General features: G+C 39.9%; 1 protein-coding gene across 4 annotated transcripts in view; it reads right to left on the reverse strand.

Annotated features, from left to right (window-relative positions):
* The window catches only part of LOC126253040 (heparanase-like), a 317,446-nt gene that overhangs the window by 109,692 nt on the left and 192,191 nt on the right, over positions 1 to 15,563 (reverse strand). For all 4 annotated transcript variants that reach the window (XM_049954109.1, XM_049954111.1, XM_049954112.1 and 1 more), the window contains one exon: positions 13,657 to 13,838. In XM_049954109.1, the coding sequence (XP_049810066.1) occupies positions 13,657 to 13,838 (182 nt within the window). The remainder of the gene's footprint in view (positions 1 to 13,656; positions 13,839 to 15,563) is intronic.

The following is a 15,563-nucleotide window of genomic DNA, read 5'->3' on the forward strand; positions in this document are numbered from 1 at the left end:
TTAGTCACCTTGTACGACAGGCAGGAATACCTCGGGCCTATTCTAACCCCTGGGGCCAAGGTCCAAGTTTCATTATGACTGCTCAAATCTTCACTGAACCCCCACCGCGTTTCCCTCCTGGGACATAAACTTGAAAAAGTGTGAAGCAAGACACATCCAACCAAATTACTTTCTTCTGTTGTTCCACAGTCCAGGTTTTATGGCTTCGGCACCACATTTTCCTGTTACTGGCATTTGCATCAGTGATGAGTGGTTTCAAAATTCCAGCTCACTCTGCAATTCTCAGCTCATGGAGCTTTTGGTGTTGACAGGGTTTGCAAGTGTGGCATTCAAGTTCTAAGTGGCTTTTGCGGCTGTCCTCATCTGATTTTTCACAATAATCATCTTCTCATCTGTTACTATCACCCATCACACACTTTTGTCCACATTATGACTTAACAGATAATGTTTTTCTGCTTACTTTGCATGTGGTATAGATCTTCAACACAATGCCTCTTGAAACACCAAATGCTTCGGTATCTTGGTTACCGAACATCCACCATATGAGCACCAATGATTCAGGCACATTGCAATTCATTTAATTCTAACATAACAAACTCACAACTACACAGAACACTGTTCTGACCATGAGTGACACTTGTAAAATATTGATGACACTGCACAAGTGCCAGTCATGATCTGCACAACCTGCAGACTTGACTGGTACCTGTACTTACATCTCATCTGCACCTACACCTACACCTACACCTCCACCTACATGGTCACATTAAGCCCTTGGTATCATCGAACCACCCTGAAACTACTTCTCTACTATTCCATTCTTGAATGGCACATTGAAAAAAATGAATACTTAAATATTTCCGTGCAAGCTCTGATTTCTCTTACTTTATTATGATGACAATTTCTCCCTATGTAGGTGGGCACCAACAAATAGCTTATTGAAATTTTATGAGTACATCTTGCCACAGTGAAAAATGCCTTGTTTAAATTACTGTCAACCCAATCTGCAAATCATATCAATGGCACTGTCTCTCCTATTTAGTGATAATGCAAAATATGCTGCCCTACTTTCGACTTTTTCAATGTCCTTTGTCAGTCTTAAATGATGCAGATTTCACACCGCACAGCAATACTCCCAAAGAGGATGGATAAGCATTGTGTAAACTGTCTCTTTAGCAGCCCTGTTATATTTTCTAAGTGTTCTGTCAATAAATCACAGTCTTTGGTTTGCTTTCCCCACAACATTATCTATATAATCATTCCAATTTAAGTTATTCATAACTGTAATCCGTAAGTATTTAATTGGAATGATAACCTTTAGATTTGTGTGATCTATCATGTAACTGAAATTTAGTAGATTCCTTTTAGTGATCACATGGATGACTCCACACTGTTTAGAGTCAACTGCCTCTTTTCTCACATTACAAATATCTTGTTTAAATCTTTTGCAATTGGGTTTGACCATTTGGCGACTTTACAAGATGGTCAATGACAGCATTGTCTGCAAACAACATAAGAGCACTGCTCAAATTGTCTCCTAAATTGCTTATGTAGATAGCAGAGAGCCTATAACACTTCCTTGGGGAATGCCAGATATTACTTCTTTTTAAACGATGATTTTCTGTCACTTAAAATGACCTTTCTGACAGGAAATCATGAATCCAGGTGCACAACTGAGACACTGCTCTGTATGCATGCAGTCAAGTTGCTTGTGAAGAATGGTGCAAAAGTCCTCTGGAAATCTAAATGTAGCAAATCAATTTGACATCACCTATCAAAACCATTCATTACTTTGTGAGAAAGATGTAGTTGTGTTTCACAAGAACAATATTTCTGAATCAGTGTTAGCTGTTTGTCAAATCATTTTCTTTGAGGTATCTCAATGTTATGTATATGTTACTGCAAATTGACTTTAGCGATATGAGTCTGTAATTAAATGGATTTCTCCTATTTCCTTCGTGGGCATTGGTGTGACTTGTGTAACTTTCCAGTCTTTAGGCACATATCTTTCAATAGTTGAGCAGTTCTATATAATCGGCTTGATTGTTAAGTATGGAGCTATAGTATCAGCATACTCTGAAAGGAATCTGACTCATAAACAATCTGGACCAAACTGAAAAACTTGTGAGTTTTGCGTACTTTTAAATTAGGCATGCTTTTTTTCATTGCTTCTGCTTCTCTGTGCTGTTTTGAACACCATGGGGGAACAGTACCACTTCTTGGTAATTTATTTGGTGTAGCTCTCAGTTGCCATTGATACTATTTCTTTGAACTTAAATCATGTTTTGTAGATGCTTACATAGTCAGATAGGAAAGAGTGGAAACTGTCTCTTAGGAAGGCATCAGGCAAAATTTTATCTGTTTTTTCAAACAGATGTATTTTGCAGTTGTAATTGGTGAATTTGGATGTTTCAGTATTCACACTTGCTGCAACAAATTAGTGGTCACTAAAGCCTGTATATGTTCTGATACACCCCGTTGGCTCAGGATTGTTTGTTGCTAAGAGGTCAAGTATGCTTTTGCAACAATTTACACTTTGGGTACACTCCTGGACCAATTGTTCAAAATAATTTTCAGAGAACACATTCAGTACAATTTAAGATGATGTCTTACTATTACCTCTGACTTTAAACATGTAGTTTCATCAACATTTTGAGGATAGACTGAAGTCACCACCAAGTATCCATTTGAAAAGAGATTCAAGTCTTCTTTCGGCTGTTTAGTAACTGTATCATCTGAGTTGTGGGGTCATTAAAAGGAATCAGTTATTGATCTACTCTGGTTAACAATATACCTTTGTCCATTCTAGCTCATAGGCACTATCTGCTTTGATCTCACTAGGTAAACTACTTCTGATAACAATAAACACACCATCACCAACTCTAATCTACCCTTTCTGAACACAGTTGTTGTTGTTGTGGTCTTCAGTCCTAGAATGGTTTGATGCAACTCACCATGCTACCCTATCCTGTGCAAGCTTCTTCATCTCCCAGTACCTAGTGCAGCCTACATCCTTCTTAATCTGCTTAGTGTGTTCATCTCTTGGTCTCCCTCTACGATTTTTACCCTCCATGCTGCCCTCCAATGCTAAATTTGTGATCCCTTGATGCCTCAGAACATGTTCTACTAACCGGTCCCTCCTTTTTGTCAAGTTGTGCCACAAACTCCTCTTCTCCCCAATTCTATTCAATACTTCATCATTAGTTATGTGATCTACCCATCTAATCTTCAGCATTCTTCTGTAGCACCACATTTCGAAAGCTTCTATTCTCTTGTCTAAACTATTTATCGTCCATGTTTCACTTCCATACATGGCTACACTCCATACAAATACTTTCAGAAACGACTTCCTGACACTTAAATCAATACTAGATGTTAACAAATTTCTCTTCTTTAGGAACCCTTTCCTTGCCATTGCCAGTCTACATTTTATATCCTCTCTACTTCGACCATCATCAGTTATTTTGCTCCCCAAATAGCAAAACTCCTCTACTTCTTTAAGTGTCTCATTTCCTAATCTAATTCCCTCTGCATCTCCCGACTTAATTCGACTACATTCCATTATCATCGATTTGCTTTTGTTGATGTTCATCTTATACCCTCCTTTCAAGACACTGTCCATTCCGTTCAACTGCTCTTCCAAGTCCTTTGCTGTCTCTAACAGAATCACAATGTCATCGGCAAACCTCAAAGTTTTTATTTCTTCTCCATCGATTTTAATATCTATTCCAAACTTCTCTTTTGTTTCCTTTACTGCTTGCTCAATATACAGATTGAATAGCATTGGTGAGAGGCTATAACCCTGTCTCACTCCCTTCCCAACCACTGCTTCCCTTTCATGTCCCTTGACTCTTATAACTGCCATCTGGTTTCTGTACAAATTGTAAATAGCCTTTCGCTCCCTATATTTTACCCCTGCCAAATTTAGAATTTGAAAGAGAGTATTCCAGTCAACATTGTCAAAAGCTTTCTCTAAGTCTACAAATGCTTGAAATGTAGGTTTGCCTTTCCTTAATCTTTCTTCTAAGATAAGTCGTAGGGTCAGTATTGCCTCACGTGTTCCAACATTTCAACAGAATCCAAACTGATCTTCCCCAAGATCAGCTTCAACCAGTTTTTCCACTCGTCTGTAAAGAATTCGTGTTAGTATTTTGCATCTGTGACTTATTAAACTGATAGTTCGGTAATTTTCACATCTGTCAACTCCTGCTTTCCTTGGGATTGAAATTACTATATTTTTCTTGAAGTCTGAGGGAATTTCACCTGTCTCATATATCTTGCTCACCAGATGGTAGAGTTTTGTTAGGACTGGCTCTCCCAAGGCCGTCAGTAGTTCTAATGGAATGTTGTCTACTCCCGGGGCCTTGTGTCGACTTAGGTCTTTCAGTGCTCTGTCAAACTCTTCACGCAGTATCATATCTCCCATTTTATCTTCATCTACCTCCTCTTCCATTTCCATAATATTGTCCTCAAGTACATCACCCTTGTCCAGACCCTCTTCTTCTTCTTCTTCTTCTGCTTTTACGGCCTCATTGGACCACTTCAGTCAATCATTTCTGGTCCTCTTCTTTGGTATTTTCCCCTTCCGAGTGGCCCAGTATCTCTTCATTCGTTCCGATGCTTTTCGTCGTTCCTTATCTGTAAATACCCTTTTCATTGTATGTCGTTTGTCAATTTTTGGTTTAAATCTTATTTCTGTGTCCCTCAACTTCTTTAAATTTGGCGTTTTGTTCTGCAAATCATCCAGGGTTATTTCCAGTTCTTCCATATCCTCTCTTATTTCCTTAAGCCATCCTCCTTGTTGTTTCAACTTCCAGAGTTTCTCAATAATTTTCCTTGATAATCTGGTTTCTGGTGTCCTCAGAATGTGACCACAAAAAGAGATCCTTTTCTTTCGTATAGTATCAGTGATGGGCTCCAGTTCTCTGTATACCACTTCATTTGGAACTATCCGCCATTGCCCAGCTTTTTGGTATTTCTTATTTATGCATGTTCTAGCAATTCTTCTCTCTACTTTTAAAATTTTGTCAATTCTGTTTTTCTGGGTGACTTTAAAAAGAGTTTCACTTCCGTATGTAACCTCTGGTTGAACCACCGTCTTGTAATGTTTTAATTTTGTTTTAATTGATAGACATTTTTTATTGTACGTAGACCATGTTAGTTTTTGAGCTTTTATCATTTTATTAGTTCTTGCTCGCCATGCAGGTTTCTCGTCCAATTTGTGTGTTATAATTTCACCCAGGTATTTAAATTGTTTCACTATTTTAATTTCCCTATTATTCACTGTGATGTGATCTATTACAAGTGGATCCGTTACCATTATTTCAGTCTTTTCAAATGATATCTGGAGTCCTAATTTTTGTGCTATATTTTGTAAGCTTGTTATTTGTTTCGTGGCTTCCTGAATATTATTAGCTAGTAATGCTAGGTCATCAGCAAATCCCAAGCAATTTAGGTTTATTTTATCTTTCTTAGTTCCAATTTTAATATTCATAGGATTTTCCTTGTACCATTCTCTCATTACATATTCAAGAGCACAATTGAATAGTAATGGTGATAAACAATCTCCCTGTCTCAACCCTGTTTTAATCGTAAATGGTTCAGATATTTCTCCTCTAAATTTTACTTTGGATTTGGTGTTTGTTAAGTTAACTGTATCATTTTTATTAATTTAGGATGAAGTCCAAAATTCCTTAATATTTTCATCATTGAAGATCTATGGATGCAATCGTATGCCTTTTTGAAATCTACAAAGGTTATGACTAGTTGTTTTTGCCTTCTTTTGTAGACATCCATAACTAACTTCAAGGTGATTATCTGTTCTGGGCAGCTTCTCCAGGGTCTAAATCCTCCTTGATATTCTCCCAGTTCCAGTTCTAGTTGATCTTTACAGCGGTTGTATAGTATTCTTGACATGATCTTATACGTGCAGTCCAAAAGGGAAATTCCTCTATAGTTGTCTGGATTTGATTTTTCTCCTTTCTTATGTAATGGATGTATTATAGCAGTAGTCCAATTTTCTGGTAATTTCTCTTCATTCCAGATTTTTACTATGCATTGGTGTAATGCTATCTTTACTGGTTCTGCTGCATATTTCCAAAGTTCAGCAAACGTTTGATCTTCTCCACTTGCTTTGTAGTTTTTGAGTTCTTTCAAAGCTCTGTAGACCTCATTAATTGTAGGTGGATTTATATTTTCTGCTGGTGTTTTAATTGGGGTTTCTGTGTTTATCTGAAGAAGTTCTGGGGGATCTTCACAATTTAGTAACTTGTTAAATGTTTCTGCTAGAATTTCTGTATTTTTACTATTGCTATGGGCTAGGTTATTATCTTTATCTTTTAACATTAATGTTGGAGGATCATATCTTTGTAGTTGTCTGCCAAATATTTTGTAATAGTCTCTTGAGTTTGTTTTTTCACTATTTGTTTCTATCATTAGAAGTATATCTTTTTGGTACTGACGTTTAACTCTCCTTATTATTTTTTGTGTTGTCTTCCTTTGTTTTGTGAGTTCCAAATATGATTTTTCTTTTTTTTCATTTTGATGCCTTAACCAGGCTTGGTGTCGATCCAACACTGCTTCATCACATTCATCGTTCCACCACTGGTGTTTTTTCCTTGGATTTATAGGGGCAACTTGTTCAGCTATTTGTTTCAATTTGGGAATTATTTCTTCCAGATCATCTGTTATTTTTATATCCCTGGTTTGTGCTTCATAATCCTCATTTTGTATCAGTTTATGAGGGTCATAGGTTCTCTTCTTCTTCTGGTGGGATTTTTTCTTTGCTAATGGGGTTAATTTAATTTTAATTTTTATCATGTAATGATCTGATCCGGTATCTGTCCCTCTCAGTACTTTCACATTGTAAATTTCCTTGTGGTAATTCTTATCTATGCAGACATGGTCCAGTTGCCATTCTCCTTTTTTCCAGTCTGGATGTTTCCAAGTTTTAAGTTTACTTGGTCTTCTCTTAAAATACGTCGACTTTGAGATCATGTCATGGTTTCTGCAAAATTCCACTAGTCTTATGCCATTTTTGTTTGTTCTTCTTTGTGCTGTCCATTTCCCTATTATGTCTCTATATCTCTTTTCCCTTCCTAACTGGGCATTGAAGTCTCCAATTAAAATTTTGATGTGATTTTTATTAATGTTATTCGTCGTTTGATCTAAGAGCTCCCAAAATTTTTCTACCTCTTCTCTGTGTTCTTTTTTATTATTTTTATCATTTGTCAGGGCATGGGCATTTATTATTGTGTACATTTTATTTGCAGCTTTTAGAGTTAATGTTGAGATCCTGGGAGATTGTGCTTTAAATTCTATTATGGACTCTATTATTTTCAGACTCACCACGAATCCTGTTCCAAATTGTGGACACTGTTTCATGACTCTTTTCCCTGGTATTCCCTTATAAATCCTATATCCTTGTGATTCTATCGGCTCCTGATCAGTATTTCTCATTTCTTGAAGTCCGGTTATGAGAATCCCCTTGCGATCCATTTCATCTGTCAGAATTTTGAGTTTGCCTGGTTGTATGAGGGAATTTATATTGTGTGTCGCAATGTAGTTTATTTGTCCTGTCTTGAGTTTTGGTCGTCTGTCCGTTTTGGGTATTTTCAGATGCTCCGACTCATCCAAGTTATCTTTCAGGTGACTGCCCACCGTATCCGAGTGCAGTCTTCCTTGGTTATTGCCAAGCGGTGGATTATTCCTTGAAAGATTTCCTTCCATGTTTGACTTTCAAAGGTAGTCAACCTTGTATGGAGCAAGCTCCGAGTTACAACTGCGGTTGTTAGCCGTAGAGGTTGTTTAGTGTTTGGTCCGCGAGAGCTATTTTATTTCGCTCAAGTCCGCCGGTAAACTGGTGAGGACCCCCCTATCCGCCACCTGGGATGCGCCACGTCGGAGTATCACCTCTCCGCCTGCTACGACACCGTAGTAGGTTCGTGGGTCCAGACCCTCTATATACTCCTTCCACCTTTTTGCTTTCCCTTCTTTGCTTAGAACTGGGTTTCCATCTGAGCTCTTGATAATCATGCAAGTGGTTCTCTTTTCCCCAAAGGTCTCTTTAATTTTCCTGTAGGCAGTATCTATCTTACCCCGACTGAGATAAGCCTCTACATCCTTACATTTGTCCTCTAGCCATCCCTGCTTAGCCATTTTGCACTTCCTGTTGATCTCATTTTTGAGACGTTTGTATTCCTTTTTGCCTGTTTCACTTACTGCATTTTTGTATTTTCTCCTTTCATCAATTAAATTCAGTATCTCTTCTGTTACCCAAGGATTTCTAGCAGCCCTCGTCTTTTTACCTACTTGATCCTCTGCTGCCTTCACTATTTCATTCCTCAAAGCTACCCATTCTTCTTCTACTGTATTTCTTTCCCCCATTCCTGTCAATTGTTCCCTTATGCTCTCCCTGAAACTCTGTACAACCTCTGGTTCTTTCAGTTTATCCAGGTCCCATCCTCTTTAAATTCGCACCTTTTTGCAGTTTATATACAGACACAAGCAGACAAACGAAGATGTCTGTATATGTGTGGATGGATATGTGTGTGTGTGCGAGTGTATACCCGTCCTTTTTTCCCCCTAAGGTAAGTCTTTCCGCTCCCGGGATTGGAATGACTCCTTACCCTCTCCCTTAAAACCCACATCCTTTCGTCTTTCCCTCTCCTTCCCTCTTTCCTGATGAGGCAACAATTTGTTTCAAAAGCTTGAATTCTGTGTGTATGTTTGTGTTTGTTTGTGTGTCTGTTGACCTGCCAGCACTTTCATTTGGTAAGTCACATCATCTTTGTTTTTAGATATATTTTTCCTACGTGGAATGTTTCCCTCTATATATCCCACATAGTCCCTGCTATCCGTGTACCACTTCCTGTGCATAGTGAACCCCTGACCTATTAAGCAGGACCCGGAAACCCACCACTCTATGGCACAAGTCAAGGAATCTGCAGTGTACAAGGTCATAGAACCATCTGAGCCTCTGATTCAGACCCTCCACCTGACTCTATTGTGAAGGATCAAAGTCAGCTCTGTGAGCTCCACCTTCATCTCACGTGTTCAAGCATTTCCATATTTTTATCCAACCCCTGTATATAGTGTACAGCTGCAGACTACATTGTACATTTAAATGCAGTACAAAAATAGTGTACCCTCTTTCACTAAATACAACAAATTTTTGTCAGCAGTTGTTTCCTCACAAATCAGTTATGCGAAATTGAAATTTTACTTATTTACAGTTAGTCAACAAGAAGCATGAGTACAAATATAATCCACCAGTATGTGATATGGCTCAGGATAGTTAGATATGACTACTACTATTCGGTCAATGCCAAAGACTTCCCAGAAATAATAACTGAAATGTAAAACAAAATGTTACCACAAGAAAACTATAAAGTGGAAGACTGATAAAGTAAACACTTGTACAATTGGTAGTAGCCATTCACCTGTGTAAATAGGTACAAAAAAGCATACTTCACAATACAGAAAACTTTCAGTGTTCAAAGATTAGGGCTTATAGGTATTCAGATTCTTATGTGTAATACACAACACAGTACTGTCACATGCCATTCCTTATGATGTTGTTGCTTTCTTGCCCCCCCCCCCCCCCCCCCCCCCCTTTTTTTTTTACAAGGTACTAGATGATGGGAGTTAAAACTGACAATAATATAAATAAGTGCCTTTGCTTCATATTGATCATATGTTAGGAGTATGTTCGGGATGGCACAATATAACCAGGGGCAGTTATAAGATCCATCACGAAATTTAAGTTTACCCGCCATCACAGGCATAAAATATAAAGAAAAGAATAGATAATAGATAATTCATTCAGAGGCAATTCATTCATTCATACACTCCATAATTAAGGGGAGCACAGAAGTGGTATGTGTTAAGGCACACAGCAAAAAGAGAATCAACTGTGAAAAACGAATTATGTAACAGTTGAATATCACTAAGCCCCTATATAGTATTTTTGATTACACAGGTTGCTATTTGGAAAGGAAAACAACTGCAGCATCAGTAAGAATATGAAGCCGTTGTTTATATACTACTGTTCACTTCATATTTATGTAACAGCCATCATGTATGTGAAAGAATTGGTTATCTGTATGTCATAAGCATGTAGGTATGTTAACAAGGAACATTTTTACTTGTCACAATATTAACAGAAGTCTCCAGTCCTTGAATTTAGCAAATCGGATACCGATAATAATTTGTAGTATGGCTTGCTGAGAGGGCATGCTTACATTTCCTATCGATTTTTATAATGTTTCCCTATTTCTGGCTTATTTCTTCAGCGAACTTGTTGAGAAGTTTGCACCATAATACAGAACCTAACTTTGAACCTAAAACAATGTCTATATCACTGATTCCCAAAGTGGTCTACTGACCTATATCAACTCCCATACGTAGATTCCAGCCTGCAAGGGTGTACATGCCAGCAGAAAAAAAAACAGCTGAAGCTTGCTCCATTGTACATTACTATTTGTCTCATGAGCTATGAGAGAGGGTGGAGGCACTACTTACTTTTGCTCTCCTGCTTGCAACACTCATAGACATTATTAATTATTTTTCTGGCTCAAGCCATTAAGGTTCTACCACCTGCCAGTCTCCAAGGAGTGGGCAGAGTATTTGGTATTGCCCATGATCGTCCAGCAACCACTTGTTCTGTCATCAAGAGATGATTAGTTTGTGACACAACACAACACAACAAACAATTTGCAGTGATTACCTATACAAGGTTCGGTGTTACATTGCTGAGGTTGGCAGTACCTGGACACAAAACCCCACACAATAATGCAGGTCTAGAAATTTGCAGCGAGGCCATCACAGAATCAATGAATCCTTTGGTCAAGACCTTCCACTTGGCTGCAAAACAAAGGACCCCGATCAACTTTTGGAACGATGCTGCAAATTGTGAGCTCTGCTTGCACCCCACATGTGAGACCAGCAGTCTTTACCACCTTCACCAGCTGCCCATACGAACTGAAAATCACCTCGGAACCCATGCGGCAAATGTCATCGGTGCTGATGTTAGCCACAACATGCACACGACTGCACCCTGCAGGTTCAATATCCCCAGGCAAGGCCGCCTCCATGCCTTGGAAGAGGCCCCCTGGCATACATACCAAGTGCACATTGGTTTTCTTTCCAGCCTTGAATGCTATTTGCCTAAGGGGCTCCATAACACGCCTAGAACTGGAACTCACAATAACTACTAAACCCATTCCCCCGTGTGCAGTGAAGGAGCAGCGACTAGTCCGCCTCGAGTGACATGAACGCATTACCATCTGCCAGTCACCCAGCTGTGAGGGTGGATCCACTGTGTCGGGTGCACTAGGAGGTGCCACGGAAGCAGATCCCAAGGGAAAAACAAGCGACACCTGACGTGTTCCAAGTGATGCACCAGAGATTCTCTTCCACCGCTGCACCCTGAGGCAGCAACCTGAAGGTGACTGACCGTAGCCAAAAGCACATTCAGCTGTTTGCGAACTGCGGCCACCTCCATCTGCGTCCGCACAAAGCATGCACACATCCTAGGAATCTTAGCAAGATTCACTGAAGAAGCGAACTATAAAAGCTGGCAATTCTAGATATTCAACATGCTACCCTTCAGATGTGTCACCAATGGACACTAATGTGTTAATGAGCTACATAGCTGCATGTTCAGTGAGGAACTATTTTGCTATGGACTGAATCAATTTACACTTACAAAAAAGTGAGAAACTGCAGAAAACAGAGAAAACAGCAGGAAATTTAATAAATATACTAAGAGGAAAACACAGAAAAATATGAACACTTAACTTGTTGCTCTGAAGTTGTACTTGTACTCATATATCAGCTGAGAGCCGGAGCCTGACTGATGGGCTCACTAAACAAACGGATGGTTGCTTTCAAAACAAAACAAATGAGCAACTACTGCACTAAAGACTGACTGAATTTACACTTACAAAAAAAAGTCAGATTAAACCTTTTAAACCTCTTATGAGATGGTATCATCCTGATAGAACACATAAAGGTTTGAAATAGTTTCAAATACTTAAAAATAAATTTGAGAAGGGACCCACAGTTGACAGTATGTTTGCTCTGATGTCGCAAATAGATGATGATGGTTTGTGTGCATCTTACAATATCTAAGCTACTTACAGCAAAATATGAAGAAATGCAAACTATTGGGGAACAGTTATCTTGCAAGCTACTGAAGAGATATTAAAACCTGTTCTACACAAACCAGCTATGGTATACTCAAAAGAGTTCCTCTGAACAGCGACACAGTTCAGAGATGTATTGATGAAATGAGTTATGATATTGAAAGCATCTTATGTAATTATCTGTAAATGACCCATTTCTCCATACAACTGGATGAGTCAACTTTACCTGTTAATGAAGCATTATTATTGTCATGCGTTCATTTCACTATAGACAAAGAAATCTATGAAGTATTGCTATTTACAAGAACTGTGATAATAGACACTGAAGGTGAATCAATACCTGTTGTTTTAAAGGATTATTTCAGGAAAAAACTATCCCTTTATCAAATACACAGGTATTCAAAAAGATCAACCCAATTTAATTGATTGATGAAGTATAAACTCTACATGAATAGTCCACCTACTAATGAAAGAATTAAGTTTAAAATGTTTCTTTAACACAGGTTACAAACATTCAATTTGTCCCCCCTTCACTGCATCGTAAACATCTAAGTGATAGCCAAACTCATCCCACACACAAAGAAGCATGTCTTTTGTGTAGGGCTTGTACAGCAAATTCCATCTCAAAACTTGCCACACAGTTAGTGGAGATATTCCAGTTCACTACCAGCTCTATTGGTTGACTTATCTGGACTACAAAGAAAGCTGTCTTGTATTTGCCTGGCATCATCCTCTGACACGCCTGGTCAGCATGGGTTTTTTCCTTTGCAGAAAGACCGACTTTGTTGAAATTGCTTAAACCAATGGCTTATGATTTTCCTAGTTGGTATTTCAGTGCTTGATTGTAGATGACATGTCTGCTGCACTGTAACTGCTGAATCACTTCTTGCAAACTCAATACTGCAGAAAACCTTGTGCTGCATCGTAGCCATCTTACTCATAACTGTCTACTGGTGTGAGTACCCTAACAGCTGTTTATGCAACTAGCATTGCCCTAGCATCCTTCAACACAGCTCCCTGTTGATCCACCATGGTTAAGAAAATAAAATTTTAGACCTTCCTCTTTCCTTCGGTATGTAGACTGTTCATAGCCCATTTATGTGTCATGAAATGCAAATAATTAAACTGAGTCCATCTTTTTTGAGTAACCCTATATACCTTTAGTGGCAGCAGATAGAGCATCTGTCATGTTTGGGTGCTATCATGGACTTATAAGCCTCTATAAGATGTACAGTTATATATTGCTTCATTACATTCTTCTTGTTTTTCATGAATAAATGCATTATTAACATAAGCTCTGTATCTCTGAAAATAATTTCATATGATAACAGAGAGTTAAAGAGTGTAAAATGAATATGAGTGTTGTCTAAAATCAACACAGTGAGGGTAGTCTTAAGATCACAAACATGCCTTTAGGGAATGAAAGATGTTGCTTCTACTGAAGAAATACTAAAGCTATGAACCTCCTCCTATCGAGCGAAAACAAAGATGCTTACAATAATGTACTTACTGGATAGGGTTCAAATTTATCACAATTAATTAGAGAATAATGGCCACCACATAAGGTCTGCCGTATGACCAAACTGATTCCAAGTTTAGCTGCAAGTCCTAGTTTATCTAGCCACATGAAGCCTGCAGCATATGTGTCAGAAAGGCCTCTGGCACCACCACCCCATGCTGAACTTGTCTCTGCTGCAAATAATAAACAAACAATTTGTGTGTACATTAGTTCTATTGGTATATGCATGTACTGTGACTGCGACATTTTGTGTTCGCTGAAATAAGCAAAATTAAAAATTCAGATACTGAACTACAAAGTAATGATTTCTTAAGTCATGACATGCTGTCTATGGGGCAGAGTGATTAATGCACTTTACATTTATTTTAATTTTAGACTCACCAGGAAAGTACTTGAGCATGAACAAACACAAATACACCAAAATCGTGTGAGAAATAATGTAAAGGTCTCTTACTGCACTAGTAATACTCCTGCATCTGCAAAACTCTGCAGTCGTCCGTTAGAGGCCTCTGCGTATGCCAAGCCGCATTGCACACTAACCTGCCGGTACACCAGTCGGGACCAGTAGGGATGGTGCAGTGTGCCTCTGAAGTTGCGTTTTGTGACATTATTTGTGAATTGAAGCGTCAGATGGCTCGGCGATTGGTAATCAATCCTGCTAAAGTATTGTGATTGGTTGAGATGAAGTTATGAAGAACCCTTCTTCGTGAAGATGGTATTGGTGCAGAAGATGAATCATTCGCATGTTTTCTGGTATCTACACTCCTGGAAATTGAAATAAGAACACCGTGAATTCATTGTCCCAGGAAGGGGAAACTTTATTGACACATTCCTGGGGTCAGATACATCACATGATCATACTGACAGAACCACAGGCACATAGACACAGGCAACAGAGCATGCACAATGTCGGCACTAGTACAGTGTATATCCACCTTTCGCAGCAATGCAGGCTGCTATTCTCCCATGGAGACGATCGTAGAGATGCTGGATGTAGTCCTGTGGAACGGCTTGCCATGCCATTTCCACCTGGCGCCTCAGTTGGACCAGCGTTCGTGCTGGACGTGCAGACCGCGTGAGACGACGCTTCATCCAGTCCCAAACATGCTCAATGGGGGACAGATCCGGAGATCTTGCTGGCCAGGGTAGTTGACTTACACCTTCTAGAGCACGTTGGGTGGCACGGGATACATGCGGACATACATTGTCCTGTTGGAACAGCAAGTTCCCTTGCCGGTCTAGGAATGGTAGAACGATGGGTTCGATGACGGTATGGATGTACCGTGCACTATTCAGTGTCCCCTCGATGATCACCAATGGTGTACGGCCAGTGTAGGAGATCGCTCCCCACACCATGATGCCGGGTGTTGGCCCTGTGTGCCTCGGTCGTATGCAGTCCTGATTGTGGCGCTCACCTGCACGGCGCCAAACACGCATACGACCATCATTGGCACCAAGGCAGAAGCGACTCTCATCGCTGAAGACGACACGTCTCCATTCGTCCCTCCATTCACGCCTGTCGCGACACCACTGGAGGCGGGCTGCACGATGTTGGGGCGTGAGCGGAAGACGGCCTAACGGTGTACGGGACCGTAGCCCAGCTTCATGGAGACGGTTGCGAATGGTCCTCGCCGATACCCCAGGAGCAACAGTGTCCCTAATTTGCTGGGAAGTGGCGGTGCGGTCCCCTACGGCAGTGCGTAGGATCCTACGGTCTTGGCGTGCATCCGTGCGTCGCTGCGGTCCGGTCCCAGGTCGACGGGCACGTGCACCTTCCGCCGACCACTGGCGACAACATCGATGTACTGTGGAGACCTCACGCCCCACGTGTTGAGCAATTCGGCGGTACGTCCACCCAGCCTCCCGCATGCCCACTATACGCCCTCGCTCAAAGTCCG

Source organism: Schistocerca nitens, chromosome 4 (genome assembly GCF_023898315.1).
Source record: "Schistocerca nitens isolate TAMUIC-IGC-003100 chromosome 4, iqSchNite1.1, whole genome shotgun sequence".
Classification (NCBI taxonomy): domain Eukaryota; kingdom Metazoa; phylum Arthropoda; class Insecta; order Orthoptera; family Acrididae; genus Schistocerca; species Schistocerca nitens.